This window comes from Dipodomys merriami, unplaced genomic scaffold, assembly GCF_024711535.1.
Source record: "Dipodomys merriami isolate MVZ:Mamm:240054 unplaced genomic scaffold, mDipMer1.0.p SCAF_37, whole genome shotgun sequence".
Lineage (NCBI taxonomy): Eukaryota > Metazoa > Chordata > Mammalia > Rodentia > Heteromyidae > Dipodomys > Dipodomys merriami.
In genome coordinates this window covers 2,636,843-2,658,488 of record NW_027205270.1, presented here as the reverse complement: position 1 = coordinate 2,658,488, position 21,646 = coordinate 2,636,843, and the positions used below count along the sequence as shown (strand labels likewise).

At 43.6% G+C, this 21,646-nt stretch overlaps 1 protein-coding gene across 5 annotated transcripts; it reads left to right on the top strand.

Moving 5' to 3' along the window:
* The first annotated feature begins 37 nt into the window (after positions 1-37).
* On the top strand, positions 38-17,054 carry LOC138804641 (probable N-acetyltransferase CML1). Of its 5 annotated transcripts, XM_069988991.1 has the most exons (4): positions 38-252; positions 1,143-1,302; positions 8,988-9,036; positions 14,847-17,054. In XM_069988991.1, exon 4 carries the CDS (start codon positions 14,921-14,923, stop codon positions 15,602-15,604), a length of 684 nt encoding a protein of 227 aa, XP_069845092.1. In that variant the 5' UTR covers positions 38-252; positions 1,143-1,302; positions 8,988-9,036; positions 14,847-14,920; the 3' UTR covers positions 15,605-17,054. The 5 variants fall into 5 exon arrangements, with proteins under 5 accessions (XP_069845092.1, XP_069845095.1, XP_069845094.1 ...); XM_069988994.1 differs by lacking the exons at positions 38-252; positions 1,143-1,302 and adding an exon at positions 13,795-13,883 and having other exon boundaries at positions 8,862-9,036; XM_069988993.1 differs by lacking the exons at positions 38-252; positions 1,143-1,302 and adding an exon at positions 13,791-13,883 and having other exon boundaries at positions 8,862-9,036.
* Positions 17,055-21,646: the final 4,592 nt, after the last annotated feature.

Here is a 21,646-nt window from a genome sequence, read left to right as displayed (position 1 = left end):
AAGCCACATAAAATACAGAATATTGGAGTCTTTATTATACAGGTAACAGGCTGCAGGCTGCCAGTTGTTGCAAAGGCCTGTAGCACGCAAATACACATAACAGCTAGGAAACATGCTAAAGAGGAAAGAAATAAAAAAACCAACAAGCCAATTCAGCTCCAATGGAGAGCTGAATTGGGACTCCATGATGACTGGAGATGAGCCAGGAGACAGGACACAGGACATGATCACAGAGACACACGTGGCATGGAGGTAGGTAGAGTGGTCCTGGCCTAAATAGGTTGGCACAGTGGGCAGATCCTCAGGAAATTCCCAGTCCCAGGCACTAGATTGACAGATTCAATAACCTATCAGCCGAGTGCCTGCCCTTGCCTCCAGGGGTCTAGGCAAGCCCATTACCTGGGAAGCAGGGGGGGAGGGGAGAGGGGGGAAGGGAGAGTTTTCTTCCCCCAGCATGAGGACAAGATGCCAGACCCTACCCATCCACCATGTGGCCAATATGGTGCTGGCTAAACCTTGCCTCCTTACTTCATTGTTACTATTTTTGTTTCAAATATATTTTTATCTTTATATAACTGGAATAAAAATTGCAAATACTTATGAATACCTACAGTGTTGTATGAATACCTACAGTGTTGTAGGTTCTTACATCTCTCAATTTGTATTCCATCCTTTGTTTCTGGCTACTCTGATCCCCTTCCTAGTCTCTGGGTACTGATTCTGAGCATTGTACAAGCAGGAATTCATTTTATTCTTACTGTGTTTTGTTTTGTCCTTGGAGTACTGGAGTTTAAACTCCAGACTTTGCACTTATTAGGCCACTTGAACACACTTCAAGCCCTTTTGCCTTAAGGTTGTTTTTGTGGGTTTTTTTTTTTTTTTAAGATTTCCCCCACCTAACCTTTTCCCTTCCCTCCAAGCTGGCCTGAACTATGATCCTCCCAATGTCTGCCTCCAGAGTAGATGAAATTATAGGTGTTATCACCTCACCCAGCTTCATACTGGTTTTATCTCCATTTTACACAAGGCAACAAAAAGTTTATAGAATTATTAAGAAACTTGTGAAGGCCATTTAGCTAATGTGCAGTCACATTTGATAAATAGTTTGATTTTTTTTTCTTTATCTCATGTGGTTGTCTCAGCCAAGAGAAACTGGATCAAGATAAATATTCTCCTCCTTGTGAGCCATGTGGTCTGCTTGCAGCTACTTAACCTGGCTGAAGTTCCAGTTGCAGTTGCAGACAAGCCAAATACAATGAGCATGTTTATATCCCAGTTCATTTGATTTACAAAAACAAGATGGTAAGTACTATTTCATCTGAGGTCTACAGTTTGTGACTTCTGAGTTAGCAGTGACAAACAGTCCTTAAAGCTTAATACAACATGCTTGTGCCTTTTTCATTCTGCATGGCCATGGTTAATTGGGAGGAAAATTTATTGTTACGATTCAGAAACCATCAGCATGCCTTAGGGGAGAAGGTCCAGCTATTAGGCCTGTTGGTGCTGAGGTTTAGAGTGGCACATAGGCCAAGGAAGTATAGCAAATGATGTTATCAGTGAAGCTCTGTTATTATGTTCTATCCTGCCTGGTATATACTATAAATGAAAGCACATAACAGCAGACCATGGTAGTTTCCTCAGTGCTGGTCTGAAGCAGGAAAGTACTCTGTCTTCAAGAGCCTTTTGCCTAAGGGAGAAGACAATCCAGCTAGGGGAACTTTGTAGAAAGTGGCTTGAAATAGGGCTCCGTCCTCTTCAGGTGCCCAGCCTGATGGAAAGGCAGTCTTTGCCCTTGAATGTCCCTTGTAATCCGTGGTGACAGGACAGTGTCAACCTGAGTAGGACTGGAAGCAAGGCACTGTGACAGCCCCATAGAATTTCAGTTAAACTAGAGTGAGCCAACAGTGGGCATGCAAAGGAAGAACTGCTGAGAGACCTTGGAGTTTAATCTGAGGGGTTTGGGAATTCATGGGATTAAAAAGGAAGGAAGGAAGGAAGGTAGGAAGGAAAGAAGGAAGGAAGGAAGGAAGGAAGGAAAAAATTTTAAATTTTGCTTTATTGTAAAGATGCTATACAGAGGTGTTATTACATGAGTGAGGTAATGAGTACACTCCTTGTTGAACATTGTTACCTGCTCCTTTGTTTTCTCCTACTATCCCTTCCCTCTCCTCCAACCTCCCCTCCCCCCCCCAAGTTGTAAAGTTTGTTGACAACAGAGTTTCTTCTTCTGAGTATCATTGTTCCAATGGGTCATCCTGTGTCCTTGTTTCAGCATTTTGTTATTCCCCTTCCCCTTCCCAAATTAAATAAATGTATATTCAAGAAAGAATGACACCACCCCATTTGTTAGGAAATGGAAAGAGTTGGAAAAAAATCATATTAAGTAAGCCAGACCCAAAGATATATAGGTCCCATGGTTTCCTTCCTTTGTTGTTGTTTTTAAATGTACTATGTGGGTTTTTTTTTTCTTTTTTATGCTCTTCTCCCTGTGGTATATCCCCTGTTTTCACTGTGTTTTATTTTGGTACCCTGCATCTTGGAAGGAAATTTTTTTTGGGGGGGGGGGCGGTCCGGTCGTGGGGCCTGAACTCTGGGCCTGGGCGCTGTCCCTCAGCTCTTCAGCTCAAGGCTAGCGCTCTACCACTTGAGCCACAGCGCCACTTCCGGCTTTTTTTTTCTGCTTATGTGGTGCTGAGGAATCGAACCCAGGGCCTCATGCATGCAAGGCAAGCGCTCTACCACTGAGCCAACTTCCCAGCCCTTGGAAGGAAATTTTTTTTGTTAAATTTTTTAGTTAAATAGGGTGGTTAGTCAGGACCTAGACTCCTGGAAATAAACCTCATAATAAATAGAAAAACACTGCTGACCTAATAGAACATATTCAAGGAACATGTTCCATTTGCCTACTTTTGCATTCTCAGTTCAGTATACCTTCCCTGGGGGTAGGAAGGTACAGCGTAGTCCTGGTTAAGGACTATAGTTTAGGGCTGTAGTAATATCCAGCTGTCTCTGATCAATCCTTCTATGCCTCATTTGCATAAAGCTCAACCAGACAGCATATCCTAGTGCTGTGTTAAGCTTAAAAACCCCTCAATTTAGCCACTTTCCTTGTAACTTTCTACTGGGACCCTTTTTTGCCCAAAGGAAACCTTGTTTCTTTTTGCCTGAATAAATTCGATATTCAGATTCTATTCACATTCACCTTTTTTGTTATCTGTAGACGTTCTGTGAGTTCTGAGATACAAAGCCAAGAAGGAATACGGTGTCCAGCTGCTCAGTTGTAGACATTGTCTGCTTTGGAGCTGGAGGAACAAATGGGCTTTGCCTACCTTTATCACAACAGAATGATAGCTCCCACTAAGCAGGAAGAAGATCAAGGAGCTAATTTCATGGGAAGATATTAGATTGGTTTGAAGACCCAGATTTTTCTTTCCATTTATTTCTTTATGATGGCTTTATTGAAACATAATTTATGTTCTTTACCCTTTTAAAGTATAAATTTGAATCATTTTAGCATATATTCCATTTTGTGTTTGTGTGCATGCATGCATTGCATGCACACCAGTCCTGAACTTTGAACTCAAGACCGGAGCAGTGTCCCTGATCTTTTTTGCCCAAAGTTAGCATTCTTCCACTTGAACCACAACTCCACTTCCAGTTTTAGTGATTAATTAGTCTCACAGACTCTCCTGCCCAGGATGACTTTGAACCATGATCCTCAGATCTCAGTCTCCTGAGTAGCTAGGATTACAGGTGTGAGCCACCTGTACTGCCACATAGTCCATGTAAAAGAAATGTTAAGTATTTGAAAATTTATAGAGAAAGAAAGCAGGTTGGTGGCTGCCTACAGCTGAGTGGTGAATGGAAGGGAGAAGTGTGATTGTAGGTTACAGAATTTTAGGCTTATGAAAATGCTCTAAAAATGTGGTAGCTGTACACGGTGAAGAATATGTTAAAGAAGTCAGGCACTGGTAGCTCAGATCTGTAATCCTAGCTATTCAGGAGACTGAAATCTGAATATCATGGTTCAAAGCCAGCCCAACAGAAAAGTCTGTGCGATGCTTATCTCCAATTAACCACCAAAAATCTAGAAGTAGAGTTATAGCTCAAGTGGTAAAGCGCTAATTTTGAGCAAAAAAAGCTCAAGGACATCACCTGGGCCCTGAATGCAAGCCCCAGGACCAGCACACACAAAAACAGACTACACTGTTACACTTTAAAAGAGTGAAGCAATTGAATTATATCTCCAAAAGGCTATTTAAAAATTATGCATTGTGTGATTTCATGTATATACCTTTCTTGAAGTAAGAAATTTTTCTTTCTTAGGTTGTTTTTTTTTCATTTGGCCTCTATTCTGCCAGCAGTTCACCAGTTCTTTGATGTCAGCCCACCAGGACATGCAAGGCCAACACAAAGACTCTAATGAAATTTACCTTTTCTAACTAGTGGGGATAAACACGGAGCTTGCTAAGTATTTTGTGTATAAAACTGTCTGCTCATTTTCGGAGCAGTCATACCTCTGAGGCAGTGACAGGGACATTAGCTAACCCAGCTGGAGGTGTTTCACTGTACCTTTGCCTTCCTCTTACCCACGCCTCGTGGTCACCACCGTCAGATCACAAAAGCTGAACCATAAGAGCTTTTAGACACCCAGGGCACAGCACACCCATTCACTTATCTGGTATGGAAAAATCAAGAGTCAGGCCAGCTCTCTGGACCTGGCCTCTGGACCCCCTGCCATGATTTAGTAACAGGATGAACTAGAACCACAGCTTCCTCAAACGAAGACATTCCAGAAATGATCAGGTTCACAATACCTCACCCTTTCTGAGATTGAGAAATTTGTATCACACAAATGAGCAATTTCACCAAGGCTGTGGCATCTTGGCAGTATTAAGCTTGTCCCGAGCTCCCTGAAATCACCCATCTACTTAGACATTCAGGATTGTCCGGCTAAAACCCCTGCACGGCACAGCAAGGCTGCCTCAGGCTCAAGTGCAAGATCTTTTTCAAACCTTCTATGCAGCTTGGGAACTCCCAAGCTCCTATCCGGAGCCCTCTTTCCCCAAACCTCACCTCTCCTTGCATCCACATCCCATGAGAATCCTGCTAGCCAAAGTTTTCTCATACATGGGTTTGTGCCAAGTCTCAGTTCCTGAGGTGCTGCAAATCTAGACTTGAATCTTAGTGTTTCCCTTGCATTTTGGCTGGAAGTTTCCATCCTGCAGCACTGAGGCTCAGGGCTAGAGTAAATGAACAGTGAACAAGTACTGAAAACAATTCTTATTCCACAGTCGTGTATGTCCTTAACCCTCACAAGTCATGAACTAAAATCATTGTGTTAGTCAACTCCGTATATGTTGTGGGAATTCTCAGATCAAACAAGCATCACTTTTGTCAGCCATCAGCAAAGAAAGAAAATCAGTTGTTTCTGAAGGAGGCATCTCAGGGATATGTGCCCAACAAAGAAATAGTCACAAAAATGCCTGCTAGAACCTGGGCACTGCGGGTACCACAACTTTTGATAGTTTATATTTCTGCCAGGATGATTACCCACCCAGTGACTGTCAGTTCAAAATGGGAGTCGCTCAATCTGGTTACTGACCCTTGAACTTCTTAGATTTTAAACGTTTGGCCAAGGAATATTGTTTCACTTGCCTCAACCATTTGAAAGCACACACAGTAACCATGCCACATGTGTCACATTACAGTGCTCTCCGTTATTACCCATTAAACTCCATCTTTGGAGAGTCAGCTTCTACATTAAACTTTCTCTTCAGAGCATCAGCTTCTATGTATTATTTTGCCTCCACTGAAAAGAGAACACTGCATCTTCCTGTGGACACAGCTAACAGTTTTTGAGCTGCCCTGGGTAGTGACAAGAGCAAGAATGGGGACTAAAAACAGGATGTCAAGGTTCATGGTCTAGTATGGTCTAAGCTGGAAAAAGATGGAGATGGCTGTGACCATCTATGACCACCAGATCCAGACTCTACCAAGCAACTGTGGCCTCCTAGAAAGTCATGGCAACTTTTTGGGGAAGGTTTATCTTCACTTCCTGTATGGATCAAAGATTCCCGGGGTCTGCACCCAAGCATCTTGCATATTGCCCTCTCTCTAGGCAGAAGCCACATCTGTGACTTCTTCAACCATGCCATAATTGTAAAGTCATCCACATGTCTCCCAGATGCCCAAAGCTCCTGAGTTACTCCTTCAGTATAAGACCCCATGGCAGTCACATCTCTGTTTATCCCATTGTCCACTCAGTCCCTGACCATAGTAAGTATAAGGTAAACACTATAGCTTCCATTGTTTTCCACTCAGGAGCCATGAGAGAATAAAAAAGCCAGGGCCCTAACTGCTCTATCAGGGTAGACCACATGTCAGTGGCTGAGCTGCTGTGAGAAAGGACACATCCTTTTCACAGAAAGGAGTCTATGGACAGGGATTGCCCCTCTATGGTGTGCTTGGCCTGTCTTAGTGAGACCAATCCTTAGCAAACATATGAGAAGTGTGATGGGGCAAGCTCTGAATAGCCGTGAGTGCTCACAAAAGCTGCCAATGTCCTCAGCTGGACACAGCTCTGCTGGGGGCTGGGCAGTGGTGCACAAATGCGTGCACTGGGGAGGGCATTATTGGGTCTGGGTTGGAGTGGGCTAAGAGAAACAGGAAGGTGGAGTAGAGCCTCTTCCCTCCCCCACCATGATAAGTAAGATACTATGTAATGAGATCTAAATTCAGTGGGGATTAGCCTAAATTGGGGAAGGAAAAAGAGGTATGGGAAGAAGGAAATGGGAAACAATGGCTTCAAGAATATGTTGATGGAATTTTGTGGGGACTTGATAAATGTGGATGTGCCACACATTGTGAATGGAATAAATGCTGCAAAGATATACCCTATAAACAGGTAAATGTTGTTTATACAGATTTTCTTTTTTAAAAAAGGTATAGAAAAGGGGTTTAGATTGTTTAAACTCACAGGGAGGATCTGAAAAATTCCAGAGTGTGATGATTTAGATGGATTTGCTTAGAGCAGAGTGGCTGCCTTACCTGGAGTCTTTGGGAAATGCTACTCTGATCCCCAATCAGGGAGGTGAAGATACACTGGGGGCAGGACTAACATTTCCACTCTGGCTGTTTAGCTCAAAAATCAACACTTTGTCCAAAGGAATCTCAGCTCTCCTTATTTACGTTGCTTGTCACAAGCTGAGGCACAGGCAGCTCAGGGCTAGATTCTGAATATAAAATGACAAATCCAATAGAAGTTTTTGGGAGGATTGGGACTTTTGAGCTTGGCAGTCAATGTGTATCTTTCCAGCTCCTGCAAATTTAGAATATATACCTTTGTTATCTCTTGTGTAGTCATGCAACACACAATGTATGAATAACTACCAGTTACCAGGCTTTCTGTGGGCAAAGAAAAAACATACTGATACATCAATGAAGCAATGAGCTCATATCCCTGTGTGTGAGGAAATAGGAACAAATATACATCTACAGCATTTAGAGTATCCTGGAAGGTTCTGAGAAAGCTTTAGTGCAGGTAAGCAGGAAGAAGGAGGTATCGATGAGGGAATGGGCAAAGGTGAACTGAATCCTTCATAGGTGGCATGAATAGGACTGGTAGAGAAGAGGGCCTGGCATGAGGCTGTAGTAGGAACCAGCCGCCCCTGAGATCCAGCAAAGGAAGGATCCTACTGGGTCTTCTCAGGTAGGTCATGGATGGCTCAGTGGATTGGCCTAAAGGCTCTGGTTCAGGTAGTTTAGGGCAAAGATGAGTTGTGGAAGAGCATCCTCCAGAAGCCCGTTCTTCCTTTCACAGTAGTGCCATACCTGTGTGTGCCAAGAAGCCTTGTCTCTGACATCCAGCCACAATGAGATTGGAGCAGAGGGGGCTCAGCTAGCTGATGGGGAAAGTGGATGTACTGACTAAAGAGAAATTGGGATGCTGTGTCCTGTGAGTGGAAAGCTGAAGAGTATCAGAAAGTTTGCCAAAAGGGTCAGAGAAAGGTAAAAATGTTTAAAACCTAAGTACAGGCTAGCCAGACCTAAGGCCCAGGTTCAGAAACATCTTCTGTCCAGAGACCTCACTGATAGCTTGCAGGGGGATCACTTAGACCAGGGCTGAGGCTAAAGCCCAGGCCCTTCTTCCTGGGAGATGTCTCGGTAGGGACTCCCTCTGGATATCAGTTGCACCTGCCCCACTGGGTTCCTTGGAGATGGGTGCTTATAAAGATCACTGGTGACTAACGTGAGAACAGGAAGCATTCTAGTGGCCATTGAGGGGTAATTGTGAATATGGGCATAGTCAGAAATAAAGTGCTGAGAAATCCAGGGACAAGCCTGACTGAATCACATTGCACATTTACATTGGAGAACAAAACTTCCAACTCAGAAGGCTTCTTTTCAGGGGGAGGAGAGAAATAAAACACTTAGGCTGTTTTTTTTAAGCACTAAACCCCAATGTGAGGCTCAGCAGAGGCAATCCACTGGAAGGAGGCAAAGACAGAAATGTCTAATACTCTTCTTATACCAACAAACAGTCCTCGGGAGAAGGCTGTGCCAGCACCAGGGACAGCCAGTGCTCACACACCCCAGAGGCATCCGGGTCACCTGCCCATCTGTGTCTGCCTAGTGATTTTGCACAAAGGTAAAAGGCCTCATCTTCATGACAGGGGGTAGATTTGCCTCTCAGAGCCCATGTCAAGCTCTCCTGTCCTTCAGAACTGCAATCATCTAGGCTCCTCCTTAGATGATTCTATATTAAAGAGAGCTCCTAGGTCCAAAGAGTTACTAAAGAACAAAGGTTGCAGAAGCTCATTGGCTGTTAAGGTTTGCACATATCACAAAGGGGTAGAAGAAGCTTTTTATAATGGCAGGATTCTTATAGTCATTGCTCTAAGGAAAAATAACATGTTTCCTTTTTTCTTTCTTGAGAATTGCAAGGCTTAAATCATTTTACTTTACCTTTACTTTTCTTCTGAAAGGAGTGACTCCTGAACAGACTACCAGGAATTCAAGGCCAACACAAAAATGGTAAGGGGATATTTTATCTTATATCTAATTACTAAAAAATTAGTTTGATAAATGGTTTTTGTTTGAGTTTTGATAGTACTGGGGTTTGAACCCAGGTTCTCACACTTGGAAAACAAGTATTCTACCACATGAACTATACCCAGAATCCCTTTGCTTTTCTTTTTCTTTTGTTTTTGTTCTTTTCTCAGACAGGGTTATGTGCTTTCTACCTGGCCTGACCTGGATCCATGATCCTTTTCCATATCCTTCCTGTACAGCTGAGTTTATAGGCAGGAGCTACTATAGGTGACCTTGCTTAATATCTTACATAACACTGCTTATTCAATCCAGGTACTGGTGGCTCATGCCTGTAATCCTAGCTACTCAAGAGGCTGAGATCTGAGGACTGTGGTTCAAAGCCAGCCCAGACAAGAAGGTCCATGAGATTTTTTTTTTATCTCCAATTAACCACCAAAAAGCCACCAGTAGAGCAAGCAGTAACTCAAGTAGTAAAGCATTAGCCTTGAGCAAAATAGCTCAGGCTATGAGTTCAAGTCCCTGGATCAGTGCGCGCACACACACACACACACACACACACACACACACACACACACACACACACGTATAAAGAAATAAACCCTGTATTTTCATATCCAGCCTATATGTTCATAATGCTAAGGAATGGAAACAAACAGTTGGGATAGGTCAAGTTGATGCATTTTTTTCCTTTGTTCTACCATGGTCACCACTCAGTCTCACCACAAGATATGGCTCATGCAAGCTTTTGCATCCAGATATATCACATGCCTTATTTTCTTAGGCATAAGATTTTGCTAGCTAAGGTAAAATTGAAGCCAGCTTTGAAGACCTCTGGGACACCTGCCATTATTTAGTCATCGTGAATGAACTGTTCAAATAAACAGTTCAAATGAACTGTTCAAATAAACTGTTCTTGTTTCTGTCTCAATTTTCGAGGCATCATAGAAACTTTGAAATTTTGATGTAGAAAACTCAGAAATTTGTTTCAGCCCAACCAGTTACTTGACTAGGGATGGATAATTTCCTCAGTTTTGAGCTGGGCCACACGTCTCTGAAACCCTCAGCTATGATCTGCAGAATTTAGGAAAGTCTGTCTTTGTCCCTGCACCAAATAGTGAGACCTCGCAGGCTCAAATGCAAGCCATCTGCTCTGCCAGGAATTCCCAGCCTTGTGACTGAATCCCCACCCCATCCCACCTGGACCCTGCACCTGTCCTCAATGTCCAAGTCACTCACCATCACCTCAAGGTCAGAGAGGACTTACCTCCTCCCCAAAGTCGGGGAAACCTGTCTAGCCATTGTCTTCCAGACATACTGTTTGTGTCAGGACTTAGGCTCTATAAGTTTCTCAGTCCAAGAATTTAGTTATGGGGGGTTGGATGGAAGCCTTCAGCCTGGGGCATTAAGGCCGAGGGCTAGATGGAAAGAAAGACAAATACTAAAACGAGTTCTCATGGATAGCACTGTGAATGTCGTCAGTGATTATAAGCTGTACACTTAAAAACTCGTCATGTTCATCACTCCAGGTCCCTGGTGGGAGTAATCAGAATGGAACCAGTCACTTTTGATCAGTTTCTAGCCATATAAATGGATTGAGAGAGCTGATTAGACATAATGGAGAGGTCTTATATATGTGTGTTCTAATGGAAAAATACATTCACTGGAGACCTAGATAGGGCCACACACTGTACAAAGTCCCTCACTACCTTCAGCCAGCAACACTCCTGCCAGGATGTCTGTCCAATGACTTGAGGGTTCACGGGGGGTGTTGTCAGTGTGACTACTGATCCCTGGACCCCTAAGATTTAAACCTTTTGCCAAGACTGCTTTTTCAAAAAAGCTGACATAATCCTCCTCATTTATCTTTAACATCTTCCCCAATAACAACCTTTGGAAGGCACCTGGAGGTCTTTGGCTTTGCTTTCCTGGAAGTTTTTTTATTGTGAAAATACTGCACAGAGGGGTTACAGTTACATGAGCAAGGTAATGAGTACATTTCTTATCAAGCATTGTTGCCTCCTCCTTTGTTTTTCGCCTACTATCCCTTCCCTCCTACATCCACAACTAAACTCCCCCCTCTCAGTCCCCCTCCCTCTGCCTAAATTGTAACGTTCGATTTTCAAGATAGCGTCTTATACATCTATCATTGCTGCAATGGGTCAATCTCTATTTAAACACTGTTTTTTCCCTTCCCCTCCCCAAATTATACCAACATCAAATACAGTGAAAACAGGGGTTATACTGTTATACTGTTAGGGGTTATACTGTGGGGGAGGGACATACAAAGCAACAACAACAAAAAAATCACATGGTACCTTATAAACATGTTAGAAACAATAGCAAGAAAGAAAAAAACCATTTGTGCCCCTATCTTGGGGTTCATTTCACTTAACATCATCTTATTTGACCTTTTCTGCTTGTTCCAGACATATACTAGTTATTGCAAATAAGGGAAACCATGAGACCTATTTTTTGGGGGTCTGGCTTACTTCACTTCATGTAATTTTTTTCCCAAGTCTTTCCATTTCCTAACAAATGGAGCAATGTCATTCTTTCTGATGGAGGCATAGAATTTATATATATATATATATATATATATATATATATATATATATATATATTTATATATGGTTGATTCCATATCTTAGCTATGGTAAATAATGCTGCAATGAACATAGTTGTGCTGATAGCTTTAGTATGGTCTTGTTTGTGATCATTTGGTAAATGCCCAAAAGTGGGATTGCTGGGTCATAGGGGAGCTCTATGTGGAGTCTTTTGAGGAACCTCCATACTGCTTTCCAAAGTGGTTAAACAAGTTTATGCACTGGTGGTTTCTAAAGCATAGGAACCCTACCATAATACTTAGCTATTCCAAACAATTTAATTAATTTTTGGAGAACTGGCAGTTTTTGTGTGCCGTTATTCAAGCTTGAACTCGGGGTCTTGTGCTTTTCCATAACAACTTCACCCCTACTCACATATTAGTTTATCCCCAGCCAAGATTTTCTTAGTCTTTATTTAGACTTGTGGCTAATGTCACTCAGGGACTATGTAATCCCATATCTCCTCTCTCTTGTTATAAAGGTGATGTACAGAGGGGTTACAGTTACATAAGTCAAGTAATAAATAAATTTCTTTTTGGACAATGTCATCCCTTCCTTTGTTCTCTTCCAGTTATTCCCTCCTGTCTCCACCCACAAGTTGTATAGCTCATTTCAACATAGTTTCTACTGAGTACCACTGCTGTTCACCCTATGCCCCTCCACTTTTGTGCCCTCCTCACCTCCCCCCATCCCAAACAAAGACAGGAAAATGAATAGACTAGACAAAAAAGAAAAGAAAAAGAAACTTTTGTTTCCATTTTCTGGAGTTCATCTTGATAAATATTATTTCATATGATCAGAGGCACAAAATCACCGGGCCTTTGTGCTCCTCCCCTACGAGTGTTAGAGGCAGACTTTTATCTCTTGCTTTCCTCTATTCTTAGCAATGCTTCCTTCATTGGCTGTCATTGTTTTCACAATGGATAACAGCATCTAGCTTCATGCTGGAGATGTCTGGAAGGACCAATGAAACTCTTTGTTCCTTTACAGCACACAGTGTATCAGATTTTAAACCTAATGCTCCAGAAAAATAAGATAACAACAGCAAATGCCTTAGCAGAGATATTAAGGTCTGAACTTTAAACTGTGGAGACTTAATCCAGCTGGAAACAAGAGGAAGCCTTTCCAAAATTTAAACATTTCCTGGTATCTATTCCAGTCTCAGGACTTCCATATTCCAAGAGGAAGGGTATATAATATTAGCAGTTCTTATTCAAAAGCTAAATAAAATGATTCATTCTGATTCTTATTTTTTAAATTAAGTACTAATTAAGTACTGCACCCAAGAAGTTGTTTCTTAAATTCACATTTCAATAATAGTACCTTTTTTCTGGAATCCATACAGCAAAAACATGATCAGCCAAAGTTATCATTATTCCTGTGAGCCATTAGAGGATATAGTTGCTTTTCAAATAGCAATTTCCTGTCTCTAGCATTCCTTCAGTACTCAACAACAGCATTTCCCACAGAGAATAACTGTGACCTAATCACTACTCTCTGGAGTAGATGACAGAAGGATCTAGATGCAGGACAGATTCCTTACTTTGGGTCAGGAGGAGAAGAGGGACTCATCTCTCTAGTAATGAAAAGCTAAATTGCTATTACATGCAGGCTTCAAAGACTGACAAACCAAATATCCAACACCTTATTATTCCTGCAAGCAGTCTCAATTTAGAGATTTTTTCCAATGCAAAGAGGCATATACTGGATTTCTTATTTGCATGCTGGAGTGGAATAGGTAGTCATCATGAAGGAATGGAATCTTCAAATGGTAGATCTTTCACAAAATATATCCAAAATTGACCAAATCTGTTTTAACAGACCAAGTCTGTTCTAACTGGTTTGGAGGCCCCAAGTTCTGGGAGACATAGGCTCTATTGCCACAAGCCATTTATTAAGGCTTGCTATCATTACAACAGCTTTCAGGTCACTACAAATGTTTGTGTGGAGGTCAAGTGTTTTCAGTGCTTTTAGAGTCCATGGACTTTATACTACCTTAATATTTGTATGAGTTTCTCTTTAAAATATTATATTTATACCTTATGCTCACTTTAAAAGATTTTTTATTCCTAGAGGAAAGAAGGGAAAGGAGTATAGTAGAGAGAATCACCAGAATCTCCCTGTTTGTCCAAGACAGGTACTGAGAGAAACTGGACAGAGAAAAACTGTATGGCTGTAAGGCTCAACAGAAGTTGAGCCAATGGACCTGGATTCTGCTCATGATGAGTGAGTGGCACAGTCCCCAGGGTCTTAGCAGGTATTTAGAGAGGACTAAAGTAGGCACCAGAAGGCTAAGTATGCCAATCAAGAGATGTTGTGGCCTAACAGGGAAAGGAAAAGGAGACCTGCTATGAATGTGAGAATCCCTAGGTTTTCCCTGACCTTGTGATTCTCTGGGAATGGACTTTGGATCCATGCTCTCTCTTCCTGTCTAATTCTTGGCCTTGGGTTTCTGACTATTCAGTAGCCACCCAATCAGGTCCCAGTCCAGCTCTTTCCCTCCTCCCCAAGGTGAGGCAGAGACCTACATAATCTCTTCAGGATCCTCAGTGATAAGTCTGTGGTGGACACTCTCTGCTCTGTCCTAACTGGTGAGAGGGCACAGGTGCAAGGTTAAGGGTTAGGATTTGGTGTAGACTCACAATTTCCTGGGACTGCAAGGGCAGGATGTTGTAGTACTTTACCTTTTGCCCTCTCTGCAGATTGAACCTTTATGATCAGTTAAAAGGAAGCTTTGCTGAAACTTGGCATTGGGAACCCAATAGTTGTTGTGAAACCCTGAGACAGGACAAGGAGCTGGGGTATTGTCCACCTGCCACAGGGTACCACCTCAATGCATCAAGCCATTTACAGCACCTATAATTATGATTAGTAGGGTGGAGAGGAAGGGCCTGTATATCTCAATGCTCCAAGCAAGTTACTGTTTTTAAATCTTCAAAACAACCTTAGGAGGAGGTATTACCATAACCTGTTGTATAGATGATGATATTCAGGCTCAGAGCAGTTAGTGACATAGCAAACACCACACAGCTAGAAAGGGAGGAATCATGGTTCTAATCAGGTGTTTCTGATCTTATACTTTCTCACAGTGGTGGTTTCAGTGTCCATTTGTTTAACAGGGTTTCCATGTTTCCAGGGAGGCTGGGAGCTATTGGAGGAAAACTCAATGGCATCTTCTTTCTTTTATAGGGATACAGGAAAGTGTGAAGACAAGTCTACTGGTCTCTTCTGGACACTGAGATTTCAGACACAGACATCTCCCCATGGCTCCTTATTACATCCGCAAGTACCAGGAGAGCGACCACACACAGGTCCTGGCCTTGTTCACCAATGGCATGGAAGAACACATCCCTGCCACCTTCAAATACCTGCTAAAGCTGCCCAGAACACTCCTGCTCTTATTTGGGATGCCGCTCTCACTACTCCTGGTCTATGGCTCATGGATGCTGGCCATTGCATGTGTCTTCACTCTGCTCCTCTTCCTTTGGTTCATTGCCAGATTCCCCTGGAAGCAGTATGTGGCCATGTGTTCCAACACAGACTTGGCTGACATCACCAAGTCCTACTTGAGCTCCCATGATTCCTGCTTCTGGGTGGCTGAGTGTGAGGGGCAGGTGGTGGGCATGGTGGGTGCCGTGCCTGTCAAGGATCCTCCCTTGGGGAAGAAGCAGTTACAGCTGTTTCGCATGTCTGTGGCCTTGGAGCACCGGGGAAAGGGGATAGCTAAAGCCATGGTCAGGACTGTTCTCCAGTTTGCCCGGGACCAGGGCTTCAGTGAGGTTGTCCTTGAGACTGGAGCATTACAACCAGGTGCTCAGGCCCTTTACCAGGGAATGGGCTTCCAGAAGACAGGCCAATACTACATGACTATATTTTGGAGGATAGTGGATATTTATTCAATCCAATTCAGGTATGACCTCCCTTCTGCCCACGAAGGGGGCCTGTAATCTCTCAGGATGTCCTTTCCACTCTGCTATAGTTCAGAAGCAAACCATGATAGTGGAGTAATGTGGACAATTAAAGCTCATTGTTTGTATATATCCAAGTCCATATGACTTAGGGGCTCTGCTCCATTCAGGTTTTCTGAGCTACCAGTTTCAATCACATAAGGTCACATTAATGTTGTATTAAAAACAATTCAATGGGGCCAGGGGCCAGTGCTCACACCTGTAATCCTAGCTACTCAGGAGGCTGAGATCTGAGCATCACAGTTCCAAGCCAATCTGGGCAAGAAAGACTCTTATCTCCAATTAATCACTAGAAAACTGAAAGTGGTATGTGGCTCAAAGCAGTAGAGCACTAGCCTCGAGTTGAAGAGCTCAGGGACAGTGCCCAGACCCAGAGTTCAAGCCCCACAACAACAACAACAAAAATCATAATTAAGTGAGATTTTTTTTCTGGTTATATTTCTTTTCTTTTTGTTTTTTTGTTCCTTTATCTGTCTTTGGGAGTGTAAAGGGGAGCACAGAAATGGAGGGAGAAACGGTGAACAAATGTGACAGTGTTATTAGACATTAGGTTAAAAATGAACTACACAACTCGTGGGTGAGGGTGAGTTTATCTGTCTTTGGGAGTTTAAAGGGGAACACAGAAATTATTAGCCCTCTCATAACCCGGCCATTGCCTAAAACTGTCTTGAAAACTAGTAGGGCCTCAGCATTCCAAGCCTATGTAATGTATCCTTAACCAGTCTATGTAGAAATTTGCAGGAAACCCAGCAGGAGGTATGACAATCACCAAAGCCACTGGGAGACACCACTGCAGCCCAGCCAAGATCCAGCCCATCTCTTCCAACCTGGAGATTCCATTTGAAAAAAGTTCAAGGATAGCCTGTTATTATCTGCTGGACCTGCCTCCTCCTACCAGGGAGTTTAGGATTTTGGCTCAAAAGAAGAACATAAGAATCAATTATTTGATTGGACACAAAAACCAGTGGGGAATGTGAGAACCAGAGGGGCAATTGAGAAGTCCTGCCCCACGCTGATGTCACCATGCTGGTCTGCTGGTTGGGGAAGGGGCAATAAGTGTGTGTGGGGGTAATCCAACATATTCAGGCTGAATGTTCTGGGGAAGGGGGATAGAGAACAAGAGATACCCCCATGAAGCCACAAGAGAGGTGCTTGCCAGAGAGCATCAATGCCTGGGCTCTAGAACCCAGGCCAGTGGAGAGGCCTAAAGAGAGTTAGGTCTAAGGAGAGGCCTGAGGAGAGTGGAGAGGCCTGTGGAGAGGCTTGCTGAAAGTGGAGAGGCCTGTGGAAAGGTGAGGCTTACAGGAAGGAGGAAGGAGGAAAAGGGAAAAATCTCGCACCCTTGGAGGTTGTAGCTGCTCCTAGTTCTGAGGTAGCCTAGGACATGGCTGTTGCAGATGGACTAATAAAACTCCTTTGTCACCTTTAACCGTGCATCTGTGGATTTTCTCACTCCCAGGTCATTACAATCCAGAGAGTTAACAAGCAGAATTTAACAGATCTCCATGTTTATGTATATTGATAATAAGAACAGAAAACCTTTAAATCAATTTTTGATAATAAGACATATTAGTATATGAAGTAACCTTTGAATATCTAGAGGAGTAAATTTGGTGTTAAGTGAGGGTTGTAGAAAAACCCACCATGTGGGCTGGGAAGGTGGCTCAGTGGTAGAATGTTTGCCTTGCACGCATGAGGCCCTGGGTTCAAGTCCTCAGCACCACATAAGCAGAAAAAGCCAGAAGTAGCACTGTGGCTTAAGTGGAAGAGTGCTAGCCTTGAGCTGAAGAGCTGAGGGACAGCGCCTAGGCCCAGAGTTCAGGCCCCACAACCACCACCAACAACAAAAAAAACCATGTGGCCTTTGTCCCTTTTAGGCAAGTGTTAATATCCAGTATCTGAAGAAAGAATAGGAAAGGTTTGATCTAGAGTGAGTGAGGAGCAATGTTATCTGAGAGAATTTCAGGCCAGGATTGCTAACCTTGAGAAGCACAGAGCAAGACAGAAAGAGAGAGAGAGAGGGGGGGGAATGAGAGACAGACTGAGCTGCTCTTTGGAGCCTTATTTCCACCGCCATCTTGTGTCAGCTGAAGGGTGTCACAGGCAGGCAGGAAGGCAGGCACAAGGAGAGAGAATTTGAAAGAGTTTGAAGCAGACAGTTTTAGAGAATCTGAACCAACTGTGTACAGCAAGGAGAGAGAGAGAGAGAGAGAGAGAGAGAGAGAGAGAGAGAGAGAGAGAGAGAGAGAGAGAGAGAGAGAGAGAGAGAGAGGGAGAGAGGGAGAGAGAGGGAGGGAGAGAGGGAGAGAGAGAGAGAGATTGTATATAAATGGCCTTTTTAGCCGGACACCAGTGGCTCACGCCTGTAATCTGTAATCCTAGTTACTCAGGAGGCTGAGATCTGAGGATCATGGTTCAAAGCCAGTCCAGGCAGGAAAGTCCGTGAGACTCTTATCTCCAATAAACCACTAGAAAACCCGAAGTGGTGCTGTGGCTCAAGTGGTAGAGCGCTCGCCTTGAGCTGAAGAGCTGAGGAATAGCACCGGAGCCCAGAGTTCCAGTCCCATGACCAAGAAAAATAAATAAATAAATGGCCTTTTTACTTGCCTGAGTGCCTCTATATACAGGTCCCATAAAATACTGGAGTCCAGTGTCCTATGAAGGGGTTATGTGGACTCATTGTCCAGTGAATATTGGGGCCAGATTTGATTGTACAACCATATGAGCTTATGAGGTTTTAAGTAGTGTCTCCAAGTTAGACAGAAGACAGCCTAGAGGAGAATTTTGAGGAATTTTAGATGCTAGAGACTCCACAGCATCCTTGGGGATCTCCAGTCAACTAATGGAGGGAGCAAGCAGCAAGAGGGGTGGTCACCCACAGTTGCTGGGTCCATAGAACTTAAGGGAAACAACAAAAGGGTTCACCACACAATTGTTAAATCCCCAGCCTAGTGGCCTAGGCCTCCTGGGGCAGTGTGTGTGGAGGGGGAGGGAGATGACTTGTTACCAAGCTTTTATCCTGTGAATTTGGAGCCCCAGATTGTCACGCACCACTGAAGCAGGGTAGATTAGCTGATGTTGAACACAGGAAGTGGCACTCCGTTAGGAGAAATTCACCTTGGCAGTTATCTGAGTGGGCTTGGACCCAGCAGGGGGCTCCCTGGGACAGCTCAGATTCCCAAGAGGGGAAGAGTAAAGTCACTGGGGTGGGTGGGGGGGAGCTTGAGATCTGAGTCACAGCACCAATATAAGCCCCCTCCCAGAAAACCACATGGACATACCTATGTATGGAGAAGCAGTTTACTGCCAGCAGAGGTTGACAAGGCCACCTCTCCCATGAGAGAAAGAAAAATGGTGCCTGTACTTTGTTCAGGGTCAAATTTATATTCATGGAGGCTAGGGGAGGGAAGATGGGAAGTCTCCTGTGTGTGTGCAGCTGAGTGATAAAGACAACACCAGCTGGGGTGGGGTTTTCTGATTGTAACAATTACAAGTTAGGCTCACTCCCTGATGCAGCTGGGAAATAGGGGTAAATCAGGGCTCTGGGAAGTAAAGTGGGAGGAGCCAGGGCTGAAGGACAACTGCAGTTAAGCCTGGCCAGATCAACTGGTTTTGTGAGAGAGGCTGAGAACCTGAGATGGAGGTCATGCTTACAGAAATGGAGGGAGACAGGGTAAACAAATGCAACAGTGTTACCTACTAGACACTAGGCTGAAAATGAACTATAGAACTTGTGCGTGGGGATGGGAGGGAAACACTGAGAGAGAGTGAAGGAAGCAGTGACAGTGTCCGAAAAGAAATGTACTCTTAGCCAGGTGCTGGTGGCTTACGCCTGTAATCCTAGCTACTCAGGAGGCTGAGATCTGAGGATCGCAGTTCAAAGCCAGCCCGGGCAGGAAACTCCGTGAAACTCTTATCTCCAGTAAACCACCAGAAACCCAGAAGTGGCGCTATAGCTCAAGTGACAGAGTGCTTGCCTTGAGCTGACAGTGCTCAGGCCCAGAGTTCAAGCCCCACAACTGACAAAAAAAAAAAGAAGAAGAAGAAATGTACTCTTTATCTGACTTACATAACTCTAATCCCTCTGTACATCACATTTTAAATGTCAATAAAAAGTGTTTAAAAGGCCCAGCACTGATGGCTCATGCTTGTAATAATAGCTATTCAGGAGGCTGAGATCTGGTATGGTTCAAAGCCAGCCTGGGTAGGAAAAGTCTGTGAGACTCATCTCCAATAAACCACTCAGAAAAAAAAAACTGGAAGTGGCGCTGTGGCTCAAGCAAGTGCTAGCCTTGAGCTGAAAAGCTCAGGGACACCGCCCAGGCGGTAACAGACAAAAAACAACAACAACAAAAAAACTAATGTACACAGCTTGTGAGACTGTGTGATAGGAGTTTTTCCGGACTTGGTTGGCAGTTCTATGGTCTCTCAACAACTATGCACAGGATTAGCTGAATTGCCAGGGCCACAGGGTTTCATCTTGTTCCAGACTGTCAACTGAGGAAGAACTCAAGGTACTTTGCCCAACACCAAGAGCAAAAACAGCAAAGAGCAAAGCCTTTTCCAAGCCTCTGTCTGGGTTGTGTGTAAAATACCCTAGATTTGGAGATGAACTATTGTCTCTCTGTAGCACAAGATGTTCAGAGTTACAGAGCAAAGAGCAGAGGAATGTTCTATGTACTCTAGTCTTTTGTCATTGAGGAGACAGTATGAGAGTTGCCTTTATAGCGAGCATAAGTGTATTGGACCCTGGCTAGGCCCAGTCGTGTGACTGTCATAACCAAGGGAAGGCCAATCATGTGAAGCAATCCTGTGGGTCCAGGAATGGGACATGGGATGGCTGAGTTCTCTAAGACCTGCCACCACTGGGACATAGCCAGTTGCATTCTCCAAATGCTCAGCATCTCCAGAATGTATAAGTGTCTCAGGCTGTCCGGTGTCATCCTGGAAGCCTCTATACAGAGTAAGTTGGAATGTGGGTCTGTGTTGCTGTTTGCTTTCCTGGTGCCCCTTTCCAGCTATTTATCTCTAACTCAGGAATACCCAAAGAGGTCCTCCTATCCCCGTGCTTATCTCCCACTGATCAGAACACTCCAGGGATCAGGTGTGGTGATACTGTAATCACACCTATTTAAATGTAGGATCATGGTTTGGTGGTGTCATTTGAGACCAAAAATTAGTTCGTCTTTTTCTCAAGAAACAAGCTGGGCATGGTGGTGCACCTCTATAATCAAAGCTCCTCAGAAGGTGGTAGCAAAAGAATCAAAGTACAAGGCCATCCCCAGGCCCAAAAAAAAAAAAAAGTAAAAAGGGATGAAGGTTTGTCTCAAATGGTAGAGCACTTGTCTAGCAAGTGAGATTCCTTGAGTTCAAACACCAATAGTAGGTACGTGTGCGTGTGCACACACACACACACACACACACACACACACACACACACACACACACACACACTGAAAGAAGTCCAGGAGCCCCTCAGCCAGTACCTTATGATGCTGCTCAGGCAGTACTGAGAGGTCCTCTCCTCAGCCTAATTGCATCTGCTCATAGCTGACCTTACTAGTGTTAGGATGGTTAAATTAAACAAATAGAATATTAATTAGACTAAGGAAGGAGGAAATTTAACTGGGATAATTAAATCCCAGGACCTTAGTAAGTGCAAACTTCAGAAAGGGGGAAAAATCTGCAGCTTGACATTTACTGAGAATAGCAAAGCAAGTAAAAATAGGGCTGGCAGTCTGCAAGGCTAACCACCAATGTCCCCATGTATGGTTTTTGTGTGTGTGTGTGATTATGCTTGCTCAGCAATTATACTAAAACATAGAACTTGATTGTTTGCAGTTATCTTTTATTAATAAGGCCAAACTTGTAAGGTAGGATCTCCTTTTAGAATAAAACCACTAGGTTAGTCATTAAAAGAAATAACCCCAAAGAAAAAGGCTTGAGTAAATCAGGGGTTAAACACTGGGTTACTGAGATTTGATAATAGATGAAAACTAGGAGAATTTAGATTGTGTTCTG